Here is an 18,016-nt window from a genome sequence, read left to right as displayed (position 1 = left end):
GCTTTCAATTTTTGCCGTTTGGATGAAATTTCTTTTTGCTGTCATATATCTTCTTTTTGTTTTTCTCCCTTGCATAGTCCTAATCCACTTATATCGTATGGTGTACTACATGATAAAGTCAGTCTCCCATCCCCAGGCCGTAGACTGCAGATGAAACCCATCAAACCAAATCTTCATGTATCTGTACCTCCTCAATCCAAGTCTTCTCTCTTCTTATTTCACTGGAATGTCCATGTGAGAGTAGCGTAAAAACCGTAGCAATACAAATTCACGATTCACACGCATCCGATGCGATGCAAGGCGATGAGACGATTCGAGACGAGGCGAGACAAAGGTGTCTGATGACGCAGCCCGGTGGATAGCCCAGATCTTCCATTCCGGTCAAGACAAGTTCTTCCCTTTTCCCAGAGCTGAAATGTCTCTTTTTGAAACGAGCACTCAAGGGAGGCATGCATGTCAGGAGCCTTTCTCTAGGCAGTCCTTCATATACACCTTTTGCATGGTTGGCTTGAATAACATCGTCATTATCCATACCAACCAAAGGGAAAAGAGACAAATGGTAATAATGCCTCTCGTATAGTTCGAAAAAAAAATATCACTCAGAGACGGTTAGGTTAGACTACTATCATCACAAACGAGGACACATTCGCCGTTGCTATGCTAACGGCTTGCATCTTCTTTACTCCAAGAGAAGCGGAGGGGGAAAACCACATCATCTTTTTGGTACCTAGATAAATCTAACAGAAAAACGCCCAACGCATGCCACTGTAATCCACCCTTACACATTATTAGAATTCAAGCAGAAAAAAAAACTTTAGAATATCCCCTATCCCACAAACTGTCCCCCTCCCTTCTTTATTATACGAAGAAAAGTCCCTCTCCTATCCACGCCACTCTGGCCGCTTATCGTGGCATAGCAGTAGCATAAAGATCATAGAATAATGGCCAGTTCTGGTCGGTCTGAAATCTCATCGTCCAGATTAGGATAATATGGGACCATGGCATCGGCTGCAGCCACGTAGGCATCGTTGTACAGCCGCCAGTAGGGCGTCCTCACTTTTCTCGCCGGGTGGAAGAGCCCAGCCCAGACGTAGTTGAGCACCAAGCCCGGGCCTGCAGCCACACGAATGGCTTCGATGGCCTCAATGATGCGGTCAATGACGTGGGGGCTGGTCTCGAAAAGGTTGGGATATAGCAGGTTGAGCAGGTGAATCATGGCGTCTTCGCAGCCGAGGCCAACAACGCCGAGGGCAATGTGCTTGACAACGGACGCGGCCGTCTGTCGATGCACTTGGTCTCGATCCGTCAGGGCATCTTCCAGCAGAGGCGTGACGGCATAGACGTAATCCTTTGCCATTTCGCCAATGTATTCAAACAGGAAAGACAGGGACTTCAGCACGCCGTTCTGGACGTTGAGCTCAGGGACGCGGTATTCGTTCATCAGAGCTGGCAGAACAGTGAACGGGGCACAGGTTTCGGCGACGATACCAATGGCAACGGCCGTGTTGACACGAGACTGTCGCTCCTGTACTCTCAGGTTGTTCAGTAGCGTGGCCAAAACGTCCTGGGGGCCGATGGCTTTGGCGATGAAACCGAACGTGTTGTTTGCCGCTCTTCGAATTCCTTTCTTGTGAGCCTTGAGCATATCAAGAAGCTCAAAGCAAATTCTCATCCACTCTCGAGCATTGACACTCTCGGGGCCTCGGTCGGCGATACGTCCCACCAGGTCAATCGTGTTTTCCTGCACCTTTTCGTGTCGGTTACGGAGAATAGGGGTCAACCGAGGGAGCAAGTCTTTGATGGGCGGCTGCATCTGGGAAATACCCACGACCGTGACAATGGATCGCAGGGCTCCCAGAATCGATCCGAGAACCTCAGGATACTCTTCTCCGAGGTATTCGTACAACACAATGCCCAGCTTGCCCATGAGAGCATCCTCTCCGCATTGCTTCATCACCATGGCGATTCGAGAAATGAGATCCGCGGCCTGCTGGCGAACAGTTGCAGACTTGTTATTCAGTCTCCACAGGATTGTGCTGACAATTTGTGGTAGATACGGCTTGCAACGCGTTCCCAAGGCGTTGACCACCGAACCAAAGCCGTTGAGCATAACAATGTCCTCGACACTCTGTTCTTGGAATGCGTGAAGGATACCGTCAATCAGGCGTTCCTCAAGACGTTCGCCGATATCTGCGGCACCCAGACTGGCCACAACCTTTTCAACTGTCTCTACCGTCATCTTTCGGTACGCTTCGCTTTCATCTTTGAGATTGTTGACAATTCTCTCCAGAATCTCACTCACACCGACCTTCTGGCCAATGTCGACTGTGGTCTCAACAACTTGCTTGTAGTTTCGCTTGTCCAGGGCCATTCGCCGCACCCAAAAGCTCTTGAAAAACTCGTCCAGGACGTGCTCCTTCAGGTAGCCGGCCGTCACTCCCTCTGTGCCTGCGCATTGAGACACCACCTTCAACACCACCTTCTTCATCTCCTCGTCTGGGGAGGAAAACTCTCGCAGCAAAATCTCCATGATTTGACTGGTGTAGTAATTGGCGTACTCTTCGTCCATGAGAGGGATGATGTATCCCACGGCCTTGAGAAATCCTGCCAGTCCCTTTCCTCGTTGTTTGCGGGCTCCAGTCCACAGTGGGTTGAGGATATCGTCGAAACTCTCGATACCGTACGGGTTGGAAGCTTCAGCAAGGGCGGCAATGGCCAGACTCGTAACGGTTCTAACTTTGGTCTGATCGTCGCTCAAATTGGGCGCGATGCAGTCGACCAAACCCTTAAGGTGAGGCAGCACTGCGCATCCCATGAGGATAGGAATCTGCTGGACAATTTTGACTCCAGTGTGCCTAGCTTGCCAGGACTTTTTGCTTCGACACACAGCTCTGAGGAAAGGCAGCAGCGCGGGAATGCCAAGAGCAGAGGCGACAACCGCAAACGCTCGGGCGGTCGTGTTGCGGACATACTCATCAACATGGTCAATATCCGGCCGCATTGTGCTAATCATGGTTGCAAGACCTGCTGCCTTGCTGAGGTTGGAGATAATCTCACGACCTTCGACTCTGGCATAATAGTCTTGGTCAATCAGAAGTGGTTCAATGACAACAAGAATCTTGTGCACATATGGGCGGACCAAGTCGTCCAGCTTATACAGAATGCGGTCGATGACCTTGACGAGCAGATGGCGCTCCTGGTCCTCCAGCGACTTTTCCATCAGCAGGGGGAGAATCTGGTCAAAGAGGGCACCGGCGCCGAACTGCCTAGCATTATCCGTAATCTGTCGAAGAGCCGTCTTTCGCATGGGCGGAGTTCCGTTCTTGATTTTGAGAAGCAGCCTCATAATCTTTCGCTCTTTAAGCTCGTCCACGCTAAGGGCGTTTTCATCAGAGCCGTCTGTGAGCTTGCCAAAGTACGCCATGTCCTCGGGCTTGAAAAACTGCAAGTCTCCGACCCCCGGAATCTCAGCTGGCATCGGCTTTCCACCAAGTCTGACTTGGTCAGGGTCCTGCATCATGAAGCCAGTCTGAGGTGCGGGAGTCGCCATCAACTTGTGAGTTGGGGCCCGGACAGGTTCATATCCAGGAGGAGGATCAAGGATTTTGTAGCCCTCGGCTTCACCAGGCAAGAGCAGATCAAGCTCTTCATCACTCAGAGGCATGTTCCGTCCAGAGATGTCGGTTCCAAAGGTTGTGGGCATCGAGGCCGCTTGGGACTGGTGCATGGGAGTTGCAAGCCCTTGGTTGCCCATAGGAGTTGCAGATGGCGCCTGGTCCCATCGCGAGCGTTTCTTGGGGGCTTCCATGGCACCTGGTTCCGGAACGGATGGTGTCTGATCCCACCGGGAGCGCTTGGGCTTGGCTGCATCTCCATTCTCCTCCTTTATTTCCTCTTCTCCAGCAGGCGTCGATGAGACATCCCATCGCTTCTTACGCTTGCGTACCGATGTGACAGCCTCCGTGGAGCCCGCTTCTGCGTTTTCCTTGTCAAGATCGGCGAGTGTCGGCTTGGCTTCCTCGCCATTGTCGTCATTCGTCAACTTGGCTTTGATGGCTTGCTTTACACGCTCCTCCTCGCGCTCAAGCTCGCGCAGCTCCATGATTTCTCGATAGCTGGTTCCATTCTCTGCAGCGCCGGCTTGTCGGTTCTCAGCAAAGGGATCGGCTCGAGTCGGAGTGAGCACGCGATTGAACCGGCGCTTCTGATAATCGGTCTCGCGGTCGGTGATGCGCCCACTCTTCTCGCCCTTGCCTGCTAGAATATCGTCTTCCTCGACGCCATCGCCGCGGGCAAACTCGTCAATCATCTCACGAGAGGCCGTGTATTGGCCAACGAGCCTACGCGTGTTGTCTCCATCTTCCATCTCGTCGTCATCATCCCCCATTGGCAGAGACGTATGGTATCCCGCAAACTTGTCAGCTTCCTGTCGGTCGTACAGGTCGTTGTCTGCGCTGTCGGTGAGCCGCTGCTTCGTCGAGTCATTGCGTTGATTCGAGGCTGCCAACGCGCGAGAGCCTTTGGCGGCGGCTGCCGCAGCGTTGCGCTCCTGCTGGAGCCTCTTGATCGTCTCGAAATCCGCATCAGACATCTTGGCTCATCGAACTTCCTGCTTCATCCCGGTTCTAACGTGTTTGCCGTGGTCCCAACGAGATCGTTGCGCATGGAGGTGTGCTGCTGAGAAGCTTGTTGGTTTTAGATAGGGATTGCAGACCAAGCTTTGCATAGAGGCGGCAAAAAGTCTACCGCCAACACAATTCCGACATTTAGCCGACGCGCCACTACGTGTAGCCAATGCGACGACAATTGCGTATAGCATTAGCCCTAGAACAAGGAAATATTAGAAATACAAACAGAAGAATGATGAAAAGAAGAATTAATATTGATATTCTATGGCCGAGCTCTTGTTCGCCGCCTTTTGATTGTCGTTTCCACTTCCAAAATGGCGCCCTCTTTTGTATCTTCTTCCTTCACAAGTATAGTTTCTACTGCAACAGTTGCTTTCCTCTTCCTTGTAGACCCCTTCTTTGGGACTGAACCATCTTCTTTCTGTGACGGCTCCTCGAGCTTTTCTTCCTTGACACGGCTTGAAAATTCTCGCAAGTCGGCTGTGAACAAGACCGAATGAGCCCAGCCCGCATATTTCCCCCATATGCTTCTGAAATGGTCGCCAATGGCATCGTACATGACCTTGTTGATGGTTTTGGGGCCCTTTTTGCCGAAGCGATAATCTCTCTGGGCAATCTGAAGAACATGTGTATCTACTGGGACTGATTCTCCCCATCCCAGGCCCATTAAGCACACACAGTCGGCCACCTTTGGACCGACGCCGGTGAGGGAGAGTAGTGCGGCCTGGGCATCTTTGTAGGTAGATTGCGGTCCATCTACTACTGCCACGGCATTAAATGCAGGGAAGTCTGGGTTGCGTAATGAGTCTAGCCATGCTGAAGGCTTTTCCTTTGCAATGATGCGAGCCGTCTCTGCGATGTACTTGGCGCGGTATCCAAAGCCAAGTTCTCTTAAATGAGCCTCGACTGCTTTCTTAGTCAGAGACTCGGGGGTTGGGAAATCGTGCATGGCCTCTCCCTCTATGTGGCCAATCAGTGGGCCGTAATGCTTGCAAAGTTTATGAACCTAGAATTGGGATTTTGTTAATCGAAATCGTCTTTCAGAGTCCGTTCTCATGAGAGCTAACCATTTGAGAGATTCGAGATATGTTATTGTTGCTGCTGCATATAAAGCATATCAATGCCTCCCATGCATCTTGGTTCAGGATTCGAACTCCCGTAAACTGCGGTGCCTTTTCCCGAAAATTTGGATCATCCTTCGACCATTGTTGATACAGGGAAGCCAGATCTATATTTAAACTGAAGTAGTGGCGAAGGAGGTCTTCTGTATCGTCCTTCTCTGATGGCAGATCTTTGCTGGACGAGATTGGCGATTGTTCTGGCCAAGTCACTTTATAGTGTAGATGGGTTGCGTCTTGCTTCAATGACAATATCCTCCCATGTAGGGTACATGTCCTGTTTCTGTTAGTCCGGCATGAATGAGAGCAGCATCAAGATTCAAGACCAACCATTCATCGTTGAGTTTCCGCCACCTAAAGGACTGGCCACACCGCAAGGTCGTGTCAATGCAGAGTTCTGTTAGGCTCACTGGCAGTTTGCGCCAATCGACAATGCGCTTCATGGCCATGATGGATCTATTGGGCTCTAAAAAATAACAATCTTGGAACTTTGGAGACTACAGGTTAATACCATCAAATTCATCAATGGCACAAGTAGTAAGTCCGATAGGGGGCCACCACTATGGGTCTTTCAGGTCCTGAGGCGCGTCACTAAAGCACTAGCCGCAGATAATCCGGCAGGCTTTCCAGCGTACATTGGCCCACTAACGCTGAAGCGGATTAGCGCTCCTCTTGCAAAAAAGCTCCAGCCTCGCCTTCCATGCAAAGCATTGCCAAAGGAGCTTTTGGCCAAGAATCTTCGCGGCGACTCCATCGACTGTCCTGCCCACTACAGAATCCGGCATCACCAATTTGAAGGAGTTGCCCGATCGCTAGCATTAGCGACAAGATACCACAACAATGAACGGCGATAGCTATTCATCTCGAGGTATGACACGCGTTGCGGTCGCTGCTCAATTGGCGCCTGTGCTAACCAAAGATTCGCGTCAACCAGATGGGGGGCGAAGAAACCGAGATTATCCTGTTCGTATGCCAATTGCTGTTTTCACCTGCCCCATCTAATTGCCTTGCCATAGGGTTCCAGGGGCGAAAGAGATGACCGTCGCGACCGACACAGAGACCGTGACCGCCGGCGCTCTCGATCACCAGACCACCGTGGCCATCGCCGGCCTGAGGGAGACGTAGATGCATATTCTTCAAGTCGCAGCCACCGTGATAGGGAACGTGAGGACAGATACTCATCGGGGCGCGACCGTCGGGGCGACCGTGAGTGGGACCGTGACCGAGGCTCTTACCGCCGAGATGCTCGACGTGACGATGACGAGAGGCCCAACCGACGAGAGCGAGAGCCATACGATGATCGCCGAAGAGGGGGAGGACGGGAGCGAGAGAGGCGTGATGATGGATTTGCAAGGCAGGAGCAGCCACGCCGCAGCCCGTCACCTCCGAAGAAACGAGAGCCGACCCCCGATTTGACGGACATTGTCCCCGTGCTCGAGCGTAAGCGACGTTTGACGCAGTGGGATATAAAGCCTCCTGGTTACGACCTTGTGACGGCTGAACAAGCCAAGCTTTCCGGCATGTTTCCTCTTCCAGGTGCCCCTCGTCAGCAACCTATGGATCCAACGAAGCTGCAAGCTTTCATGACCCAGCCTGGTGGTCAAGTCACCAGCGCAGGACTCAAGGCGAGCAACTCTCGTCAGGCAAAACGCCTGCTAGTGTCCAACGTCCCAAGCAGCGTTACTGACGACGCCCTGATTTCGTTCTTCAACCTGCAACTAAATGGACTGAATGTCATTGACAGCTCTGATCCTTGCGTTCTCTCCCAGTTTTCTCAAGACAAAGCATTCGCTGTCTTGGAATTCAGAAATGCGTCTGACGCAACTGTTGCGCTCGCATTGGATGGCATTACCATGGAGGCCGATGATGCGCAGAATGGTACCGCCAATGGTGGCAACCACGGGTTGGTTATTCGCCGACCCAAGGACTATGTCATGCCTGCGCTACCAGATGAGATGCCTTACGACCCAGAAGTCATATCCAACGTGGTACCTGATACTGTGCACAAGCTGTGTATCACCAACATTCCGTCTTTCCTGAACGAGGACCAAGTTATTGAGCTGCTCGCCGCATTTGGCAAGCCCAAAGCGTTTGTTCTGGTGAAAGACCGCAGTACCGAAGAATCTAGGGTGAGTCAAGCTTGATTTGCGGGTGGGGATTGTCAGAGTAAACCGGCGCTAACTATGTTGTCAAGGGAATCGCGTTTACCGAATACCTCGAGCCTTCTACAGCAAACGAGCCTGCCTTGAACAGCCTGAACGGAATGGATGTTGGTGGCAAGAAGCTCAAGGTGACAAAGGCTAGCATTGGACCTACACAAGTCGCCAACTTCGACGTGGGCATCACTGCTATCAGTGGTCTCGCTTCTCAAACCTCCAATGATATTGAGAGAAGCTCTGTCATCCAGCTTCTCAATATGGTTACCCCTGAAGAGCTTATGGACAACGACGATTACGAAGGTACGTGAGCGTGTAGTGCTTATGATGTCATGATTCTAACCTCAGATGCAGAAATCTGCGAAGACGTTCAGGACGAGTGTTCCAAGTTTGGCAAGGTCGTAGAGCTCAAAGTCCCCAGACCGTCTGGCGGCAGTAGACAATCAACCGGTGTCGGCAAGATATACGTCAAGTTCGATTCCGAGGAGTCTGCCACCAAAGCTCTTACAGCTCTTGCTGGGAGAAAATTCGCCGACCGAACTGTAGTGTCAACGTACTTCCCAGAGGTTTGTATTTCCCGCTCCCTGTTGCTCAACCTGACAAAGTAAGAGGAAAGAAAGACAGCTAACCTGCTGGCAGGAAAACTTCGAAGTAGGCGCTTGGTAAACTTCTTGTAATTAGTACTTGGGCGAGATGGTTTAATAGGTAGCTCATGACAAGTCACATTTGCAGCCATGGGAAATTATGATAGCTTTGGTTATGGGCGGAGCGGTGCAATACAATGACAAACGTACTTTGTTCCAACCTAGGATCACGGTACGAAAAAAGAAAAAAAGGGACGGCGTTTGTGTGCTTTACTTGGCTGTGGCTGCGAAGAATAACGGATCAAGGCTCAATAGTAAGCGAATATGGAATGTCAAATCTCATTAATATTACTATGGTGCTATCGCTATAGAAAGTTGGGTCTATACAAGATCTGTTCGCTTCATGTTAGCAATACGTCTCATTAATGAGTGTTTTGCATTAAAATATGAAAAGAAGCGCCAAAAGATCAGAAGTCCAGTTAATTCATTGGCCTCCCGAAGGAAGCCTAACATAAGAGGTGCCAAAATATAACAATTGTGTCGTGTCATCATGTGGGTAAATGCCATGAAGGCATCGAGGAAGTTTAGAAGATTAAGCAAAAAGAGATGTCTTACCAGTTCAGAGAGGCCAAATAACAGCACTACGTGCTAGCCATATCAATTTTCCTCTTCAGATCATCGCTGCTGCTAGCAACATCTGAATAAGGTGAGAAGAGGGACCAAAAGGGAAGACGCGGCGCGTCCAAAGTCTTTCCTTGAGGGAAAATTTTGGAGAAAAGAAGATATAGCGGGTCAAAGATATTGGAGCCAAAGAGAGACTGGTATGGTCACGTGCCTGGGCGGAATTCTAGGTAGCAGGGTCACCAGCCACGCAACGGCGCTTTCCGCCTTTTGCCCTAACTAAGCGAAAATTTCATACCTCCCCCCACACGACCTAATTGTACTTGCTCCGACAACTTCGCGACAAGCTTCTCGACAACTTTTTGCATCGTCAGCAGAACCTCCAAACCAGACAAGATGGGTAGACTTCACAGCAAGGGCAAGGGCATTTCGTCCTCCGCCGTCCCCTACTCTCGCGCCGCTCCCTCGTGGCTCAAGACCACCCCCGAGCAGGTCGTCGACCAGATCTGCAAGCTGGCCAAGAAGGGTGCCACTCCTTCTCAGATCGGTGTTGTCCTGCGTGACTCCCACGGAATCTCCCAGGTCAAGGTTGTCACTGGTATGTTGGAAAATAATGGGCTTTGAGACGATTACAATGGGGCGCTTTTGACTGACGTGTGGAATTTTCAGGTAACCGAATTCTGCGAATCCTCAAGTCCAACGGTACGGAACCCTGAAGCGAATGAAGAATGTCATGTTCCACCGGCGCATGCATGGATATACATACATTTTTCATGAGATACCTCTCTCATGTGCCTCTGTGCGGTCTTGACTGACAGAGTGATCTATATAGGCCTCGCCCCCGATATCCCTGAGGACCTGTACATGCTGATCAAGAAGGTGAGATTTCTACAACTCCTTCAAACAATCCAATCCGTCAACAGAATGAAACTAACATTGAGTCAACACTAGGCTGTCGCTGTCCGCAAGCACCTTGAGCGCAACCGCAAGGACAAGGACTCCAAGTTCCGCCTCATTCTGATCGAGTCCCGAATCCACCGTCTGGCTCGTTACTACAAGACCGTCGGTGTCCTGCCCCCCACCTGGAAGTACGAGTCCGCTACTGCCAGCACCATTGTCGCTTAAACGGGGAAAAAAAGACCACGGGTTATTTTGGTCATGGTCGTGGAGGTTATCAGGTCTTGGAGTTTGGGACATTTATGAAAAAGCTGCATTTAGAGCTATGATTCTTCTGCGTTGGTCTTGAAAGACCGAGCCGGCAGTCAAATGCTCAAATCGAAAGCAATTGGACTGCTCATTGATATAGATGTGCTCTGGGTATCCTGAAATCCCTGATCCTTGTAATCTGAAATCCTCAACGCCTTCAACGTGCCTTTGTCCCATGATCTAATGATGCTTTGAATCAAATTACCCTGTACCTTCCAGCTCCCTTGATTTTTGTATCAAATACTCGCCTAAAACTCGTAAAGGGTCCTCTGGCCTGTGGCAGGTATTTGTTAGTGACAACTTCCAGCTGATGACACCCACCAGGGTATCAACCTACTTTTCTTTGGCCAGCAGTTTCATTCCCTCCAACAGGGCACCAGTGACCTTTGTATTCAAGTACCGTCTTGTCGAATCACCGTGGAGAGCAGGCTCCGAGGGCATCGTAAAACCCGAGTCTGGGTGCGCTGAAGCTGCTCTAGAGCCGTGCGCCGGAGTTCCTGTTCGACCAGGAGCAGGGCTTGGTGCAAAGGCAGCGGGTGCCGGTGACTGGTGGCGGTCAGTCGACAACCAAAAAGAACAACAAGAGTGGCAGGAAAGCCATTGCTTGGAGCGGAATCATAGAAACGGCCTTACAGCTTGATCTGTTGGCACATCAGCCATCACGACGTCGTTCCCTTGGCTCTGCTGCGATGGCGGGTTTGATGCTTCATTGTTGGAGATGGACACCTGAGGAACATCCACCGCGGGCTTGGGATCGTCATCCGCCATAATTACAGAGTGCTGGCGCCAATTGGTCGATTGCGAGCTTGGAAATGGACAAAGGAAGCTGCCATGTCAGTCCCAGAAAGCAACATGAACTGTGGTGGGGACGGCACTTTAGAGGGTCAGCTGACTTCGCGTTTAGCTGTTCACGGGCCTCCGCGTCAACTGTCGCTCTTCTTGTGCAAGACATCATCCATTCTCTCAGCGTTAATTTTGCTGTCAAGAGGCCGGAATCCTGCTTCTGAAATGGGCTGCTATGGATGCTTTCGTGAAGCGGCTATCAGAAGCAGATGCTGAAGCTCGAGGTGCTGGACGCTCAGTTGGTGATGCATCGCCAGTCGTGGCGAGGCCTTCTAAGAGGCTGAAGAGAGACAATGACACTGATTCGGAGTCGGAAGAGCCAAGTGAGCTTCCTGTGGAATATGGGCCACGGGAAATAGTCGCTGCAGAGACTTTATCGGATGAAACAGACCAGCGCCGCGGCAAGGAGCGAGTCACCGAGTTTGAGAATGTTCTGCCGCCCACTGAGACCAATCAAGAAGCCATTGCAGAGTACGAGACTCTGCGGTCTTCCCAAAACAATACCGGAGAAGGGAGTTCAAGTTCCAATGGGAAGACTGCTCCGTTATGGATCAAGGGAAGAAGCTCGATATACGTCGATGCATTCAACCTCGCGCTAGATACAGTCTTGGAAGAAGAATCGTCCCTGTTCAGTAGCAAAGAGTGTGAGATATTCAACCAATGGAGAAGTTTGAACTATGAGGCACAGTATTTGTGAGTCACTTTAGCGGCTAAACCTTCTTCTACTCATTGAAGAGGATAGATACGTTCGGCTGTTTCTCCGGAAAACTGCGGCATGGCATCGGTCCTCTCGCTTGGGGTATTTCAACGACATCTCAGACCACGACAGCGCCATTGCTACGCTTCAAGAGCGCCGATTCCTGCCTGTGGAAGACGAAGAAGAGCCGTCTGTAGAGAACCAGCCGCCATGTGGTGAACTGGAGGCCCTTGGGGATGACAATTCGTTTTCGTTTGCTGATGCGTCTGAGGAGTATCTTGATACAATTGAGGAAGCTGCATCGCTACTGTACCTTGATGAGCTCAAGTCTTTGGCTAAAGAAGCCAAGATCCAAGGGAAGACCAAGATGGACATGATCAAGGCCTTGTGCCGGATGAGCCAGCAGCAAGCCGGGCTACTGTCCTTGGGCATTAGTAGACAAAACAGCAGAGACTCGAGCGCCTCTGGAGGAACAGACCATCCTACGCCAACAGGGCACAAAATAAAAAGGGAGAATTCCAATCGGGAACGGCACTTTTTGGCCAAAATCCTCGCCATTGTCGGTCCGTGTATTCGAATATCGCCCGCTACTTTCAAGCTGTTCGAGAGGGTTCACCTAGTCTTTTACAGATCTACAGAGTGGACGGAGAAATCACTGACGACAATCATTCTGGCCAAAATTGCTAGGCGGAATTTCCCCGAGTACCTCGTGTGTCGCTCTTCAACAATATTTGCGTCTCGATCTCACTTACTAGAATATGAGGCGGCAATACATATGGAAGCGGAAGTTGACAGTGTGCTTGAATCTAATGGACCATTGGATGAAAAGGGCTCTCAGAAAATACTCGACATATTTGAATGGGCATACCCTCGCTGGAAGGTCTTGGTTGAAGAAGAAACTGAGAAAGAGCGTCGTATCTACGAAATGGGGGAGGGTGCCTATCTCAGGAGATTCAACCCTGCCCACTCATATACACGGATTATCGTGAAAGCTGCGTTTGTATTTGGCAGACTGAAACGATACGTCAAGGAGCATGAATTGTTGACTGAGCTTTTAGATCAACGGCTCTTTCACCTATCGCGAAGGGGCTCCTGGTATCAACGCAAAGCTCTCCTAGAAGAACATTATATGCCCAGCCTTGATCCGGACCCCATCACTCACGAGTTGGAACAGCAGAAGAAACGATGGAGGGCCATAGCGGTCTCAACTTGCGAGACAGGCCTTCAAGATCCTGATTGCCATCTCATACACCATTATGACTTGCAAAAGCGATTGGTCAAATTAGAGAAGAAGCTTCGCATCCCCAAACGTCTTCAACACGATTTCGGACATGTACGGCTTGCTGACCCCTTGGAGCTATCTGTTGAAGGAGTCCAACTGAAGCGAAATCCGCCACCGAAGCCGGGAGGCCAGGCTCCAAGCACAAGAACCATGTGGTTGGACGCATCAGACTCTGGCGGTGTGTGCAGTGTGGAAGAGATGTGCTTGAATCACTTCCGGTCACAGGGGTGGAAGGGTTACCATGCCGAGGGGGGCATTATCCGTACCCTGTTTGCTTATTTGTTCTACGACATCTTGTTTGTCTACATTCCCAATGTATTCCAGACGGCCTTTCAAACTTGTCCGCTGGACTTGCACACGGACGCCTTCTTCCCTGCCCGGGCCTCGGAGATCAACCATCGACTGGTCGAAATTGCCAACGGAGAGGGTGAACGGCTGCTTCGTGGAGTCTGGGAAAGGGAGCATGAGCGACGAACCAGTGTGATAGGTCTCAATTGGGATTTCGAGGTGGAGGATTTGACAGAACTAGTACGCTGCTTTCAAGGAAGCGCTTTAGCCGCTCTATGCAAGGTGATGGCTCAGGAATATAGACAGAGAGGTGGAGGCATCCCGGACCTTGTTCTCTGGCGGACGGCGCAAAGCGATGGAGCAGACGCCCCAGACAAGGAGCCGGGAAAGGCAAGAGGAGAGGCCATGTTTGTAGAAGTCAAGAGCGCAAACGACAGGCTGAGCGACACGCAGCGGCTATGGATCCACGTCCTCACTGGTGCCGGGGTCAAAGTCGCTCTTTGCAATGCCGTCGCAAAGGAAATCAGAGAAATTGACTAGCTGTTTGCCCACTCAGTCGCTTACAGGCATGTATGCCTTGAGATGGAGAAGAGGGGAGGGGGGATATTCCAGTCATGATGGAGGGTGCTCGACTCAAAGGTGGAGTTGGAGGTGTGAAGAATTGACCGCCCCTCCCTCTTAGGAGCCTGGCCAGCCTGGCCAGCCTGGCCATCGATGCCCCAGCGGGATGATCTTGATTTGCCATGTGCAGGTGTTAGTCGCAGGATGAAGACTGCGTGGGATAGGTTCCCCGATGGCTATGGAGAGGCTCCACTGAGCTCCGTGTGATATTGAAACGAAGTGTTTCCATCACCGCTTCGTGTGTGCGAGTGTGCGAGTGTGCGTGCGTTTCCAATTATAGCAACAAATGGAACTCGTCTCAGAATGTTCTATTTGGGCAAAACGGAAGGCATCTTCATCCTCCTCTTCCAATGTCGGCTTAACCCGGTTTCAGCAGATGTGATACGGGCTAGGACCCCCGCCGCTCTCGTTTCAGGACCACACATCAGTATGATTTTCTCGAAAATCTTGCTAGTCTGACGAAAAACTGGGACCAATGAGAGCACATGGCGACATCAAGATAGCGTGACTCGCATGGCCGACTGTCACAATACTACTCTACAGCACACGCCTGGGCAGCACGACGAGCTTCAGGTCAAGTGCTTAGGGAGGTGATTGAGAGCAGACTAACAGCAACAAAGCAGGGGGTAGAAGAAGCTTAGAGTTCCCAGCCCAGCGGTGAGCCGATGCTAGTCCCGCGGATAAGAGGCCTCGCGTGTAGGAGAATTACCTCTGCGTGGTGGCTCGGCAGTTGATGGACAAAGAAGATGGAATCTAAGCACTAACGTCTCTTATAGCGGTTCCAATTTGAGCTCACGAGGCAGCCTTCGCTTATTGAGTTTCTCAAATATTGGGAACCCGGGATCTGGGCCTCTCTCAAAGGGGACAGTCAGTTTCCTGGTCGCCCTCCCCCTTTACTACTCATTACAAGTGCCAGCTTTGCCGGCCGCGCAGATTAGCGCGGCTCGATGCAGCTGTAGCAATTTCTCGCCACATACGATGTCACGGCATGAAGGGTCCTACTCGTACCGTACATGACGACCGACTCATTGCTTCGTACATGCTGCCGACATACGCCCTCGTACATACAGCAGGCCTCATCTCATAGGCACAGCAGCATAGGCAATGGACCCCCGAAAGCCACAGTAGCGACGGCTTAGTCTGCGTCTTGAACAATGTGTTTGCCCACATATCAGGGCGCTTAGATCCCGGCCAATCATGTGCACTGGACCCGACGGGTGGGTGACAGACATGCCCACGCTAGCCAATGACACGGCTCGCGGGAGCTCGACGGCGCTTAGAGGTCCGCTAGCATGAACTGGGGTGGCACTGGGTCGTTTGTCTTGGGACAACGCCGCTTTTAGCTGCTCCCAAATTATGCCTTTTTTTAGGACCATGATGTCCTACGAGACCGGGGTAGGAGACGGAAGAGGGTGTGCGGCCAGTGACGTCGGCGAACGTCACGAACGCACGACGGATGTGCCCGGACGATGAGGGATGGGTGTGGTTGATCGAAGAAGGATGGAAGGAAAGCAGCACAGAGCAAACAAGATGGTGTCGTAAGGACGGGGAGAGTCGAGGAACCTGAGCGACTCCTACTAAGGCCGTGCTGCTATGACGAGCATGTCCTGAAGGAGGGGGCGTGTGCAAGATGACCTAATCCCAGGCACGACAGGAGAGGGCTTGACGACAGATTTGAGATCGAAATGGCCAAGACGATGATGATGATGGACAAGACAACTCGGCGGTTTGATTTGCTCCAAACTCGCCGCCATTCAGCAGGGAGTAATACGCTGTGTCTATCCTGCGTTCTTGAGTGGACAGTCTACCATACATATACATGCAGCAACCCATATTCATGATACACGACGGCACATAGCCGCCCAGTGAGATATACGAGAGTTCTGGCCAGGCGGCAATTAGGCTCATCACGATGGCCTTCGCTCACTTACGGCGCTACGATCCAGCAGATTAGATCAGAGCAGAGCAAAAACAAAACGAAGAGATGGGAATAAAGTAGCAGCAGTTGGCCTCTTGCATCGCGACCTAGCGGGAAGCATCTTCCCGTCCGGCCCATTATCCGGCCCAGACACCCACCTCACTCGGCACGCACACGCACACGCACACGCACACGCACACGCACACGCACAACCGCTCATCTAGCATAAAAAATGCCACGCGCCAAAAAAGAGAGAGAAAAGGGAAAGTGTACTCCGTAGCTGCTACACAATCGTCACGATGGTCCCCTCTCTCTTTCGTAAGGGAGGGTGGATTGTCTTTCATGCAGTGAAATAGTGAAATCTCTAGAATGGGAAGGCTTCGTATGGATCTTGTGTCCCTGTTTTAATGAAGGACAAGACACAGCTCACAGGAGGGGGGAATGGAGAAGAGAGAGAAAGAAATTCAAGCAGATGGCAAAAGTCTCTCGCTCACTCTCTCTCTCTCAATAGTCATATACAAGCCCAAATATGCAAAATCAACTTGCAGATACATTACCAAGTCTGCATATTCACGCTCCGGTCATCATCCATACATACACAATGGAATACACCACAACCTCCTCTTTCGCAAGCCACTCGCAAGCTCATCCGCATTCATTCACACTAAGACTACATACATTCCATGTCAACAAAAAAAAAAAAAAAAAAAAGTCCATGCACATGCGCCAAGGGCTCTTTTATAAACCCTCCCCCGGCCGGCCGCCAGTCAAGACCATCCCGAGGCCCGTACGGTACTAAGCAAAAGACTCCAGGCGCCCACTCCCATGCGGCCGCCTCTGCGACCATCCTCCCACCCCCGGCCTCGTTCCCTTTGCGCAAGTCTATCTGCAGCTTTGCGTGAAATAAGGGAGGCGGGAAAGAGGAGGAGGGGAGAGTGAGAGAGAATGAGAGAGAAATGAGAGAGAGCAAAAGAGTAAAGCGTGGGAATGTGACGAATGAAAAAGGCCTCTTATACCGAGATTCCTTTTTTTCTCCCTCTTCGCGCGGTACAGAGCGCTGCTCCATATTGCTGGTGCACACACACCAGCAATTGGAAATCCTACATGTCGTAAAATGGGCCAGAGTGATCGGTGTCGCCAGTAGACGCTGCATCTGTCATGATCGGTCTTGCGTTGCAATCGGAAGTTATCCCACTAATCAGAGCCGTCCTCACGACCATGGTTGGTCACAAAGCATCTTTTGCGGAATGGATTTCATCAATAGTCTTTTATGTGTCTCTAAATAGTGTATAAGTGCGTACTACGAGCATGCTATCTGCGCTATGCAGCTGGCCCGTCTTGTTATTCAAGAGTGAAACTGCCTCCGTCAACCCTGTCTTATGCGACCTCGCAAACCGCCGGCCCCTCTTGGTTCCCGCTCCCGGTGACACTCGCCGCATCGCCTGACCCTCTGCCGCCCCCGCTCAGACTCGAGCAGACCATTATCCACAGTCCGACTCAAGCTGGTCGATGCGCTGTTGGAACGCCCGTCAGACGTCCGAGGCCGTGCCCCAAGGAAAACGCCAACAAACTCCACAAGGAAAATTCCTTGATTCTTTCAGAAAAAGCCTCCACCCTCGCACGTCCTCACGGAAAGGGAGGAATGTGGTAACAAAAAAAATTGAGATAGCCGACATGGTGTTGGGGACAGGATAAAAACAAAGTGAAAAAAAAGAAAACTCCCCACACCACTCTTCCATGATACGCCAGTAGTAGTGTCATACCGGGACTCGCCCGAGTTTAAATGGTTAACCATCACATCGTCGACTTCAGCATCGACCAGCGTATTAGTGCTGAAGGTTTCGTTAAAAAAAAGTAAGAATTGGAAGCACCGCCACCCTTCCAATTCTCTGATCATCCGTTTTTTCGGTCTCCCACAGGGAGACATGTAGTCGTCTAGACAAGAAGTGAAAAACACCCAGTAATGTCGGCTCATGGTTGGTATACAGATGGTGTGTCGGTAGTTAAAAGATGTGCAGGCTGATTGCATTGCTATCAGCAAATGAAGAGGCGGT

At 51.2% G+C, this 18,016-nt stretch overlaps 6 protein-coding genes across 6 annotated transcripts; 3 read left to right on the top strand and 3 right to left on the bottom strand.

Moving 5' to 3' along the window:
- Positions 1-931: 931 nt before the first annotated feature.
- Positions 932-4,591, bottom strand: TRIVIDRAFT_56219 (uncharacterized protein; the record flags this gene model as incomplete). Its single annotated transcript, XM_014094463.1, has 1 exon — positions 932-4,591. One exon carries the CDS (start codon positions 4,589-4,591, stop codon positions 932-934), a length of 3,660 nt encoding a protein of 1,219 aa, XP_013949938.1.
- A 299-nt stretch (positions 4,592-4,890) lies between these two features.
- Positions 4,891-6,195, bottom strand: TRIVIDRAFT_228771 (uncharacterized protein; the record flags this gene model as incomplete). Its single annotated transcript, XM_014094462.1, has 3 exons — positions 4,891-5,634; positions 5,696-6,023; positions 6,077-6,195. 3 exons carry the CDS (start codon positions 6,193-6,195, stop codon positions 4,891-4,893), a joined length of 1,191 nt encoding a protein of 396 aa, XP_013949937.1.
- Positions 6,196-6,271: 76 nt separating this feature from the next.
- On the top strand, positions 6,272-8,636 carry TRIVIDRAFT_79964 (uncharacterized protein; the record flags this gene model as incomplete). Its single annotated transcript, XM_014094461.1, has 6 exons — positions 6,272-6,283; positions 6,601-6,614; positions 6,894-7,875; positions 7,941-8,205; positions 8,257-8,468; positions 8,542-8,636. The coding sequence occupies 6 exons, from the start codon at positions 6,272-6,274 to the stop codon at positions 8,566-8,568; spliced, it is 1,512 nt and encodes a 503-aa protein (XP_013949936.1).
- A 786-nt stretch (positions 8,637-9,422) lies between these two features.
- Positions 9,423-10,478, top strand: TRIVIDRAFT_74326 (uncharacterized protein; the record flags this gene model as incomplete). The annotated part of the gene is made up of 4 exons (XM_014094460.1): positions 9,423-9,705; positions 9,777-9,809; positions 9,940-9,986; positions 10,059-10,478. 4 exons carry the CDS (start codon positions 9,504-9,506, stop codon positions 10,230-10,232), a joined length of 456 nt encoding a protein of 151 aa, XP_013949935.1.
- A 36-nt stretch (positions 10,479-10,514) lies between these two features.
- On the bottom strand, positions 10,515-11,081 carry TRIVIDRAFT_38599 (uncharacterized protein; the record flags this gene model as incomplete). Its single annotated transcript, XM_014094459.1, has 3 exons — positions 10,515-10,587; positions 10,651-10,859; positions 10,947-11,081. The coding sequence occupies 3 exons, from the start codon at positions 11,079-11,081 to the stop codon at positions 10,515-10,517; spliced, it is 417 nt and encodes a 138-aa protein (XP_013949934.1).
- Positions 11,082-11,331: 250 nt separating this feature from the next.
- On the top strand, positions 11,332-13,963 carry TRIVIDRAFT_56224 (uncharacterized protein; the record flags this gene model as incomplete). The annotated part of the gene is made up of 2 exons (XM_014094458.1): positions 11,332-11,849; positions 11,899-13,963. 2 exons carry the CDS (start codon positions 11,332-11,334, stop codon positions 13,961-13,963), a joined length of 2,583 nt encoding a protein of 860 aa, XP_013949933.1.
- Positions 13,964-18,016: the final 4,053 nt, after the last annotated feature.

The sequence above is a fragment of the Trichoderma virens genome (assembly GCF_000170995.1).
Source record: "Trichoderma virens Gv29-8 chromosome Unknown TRIVIscaffold_92, whole genome shotgun sequence".
Taxonomy (NCBI): Eukaryota; Fungi; Ascomycota; class Sordariomycetes; order Hypocreales; family Hypocreaceae; genus Trichoderma; species Trichoderma virens.
The sequence above is the reverse complement of the archived record's forward strand: the minus strand, read 5'-3'. Positions and strand labels throughout refer to the sequence as shown.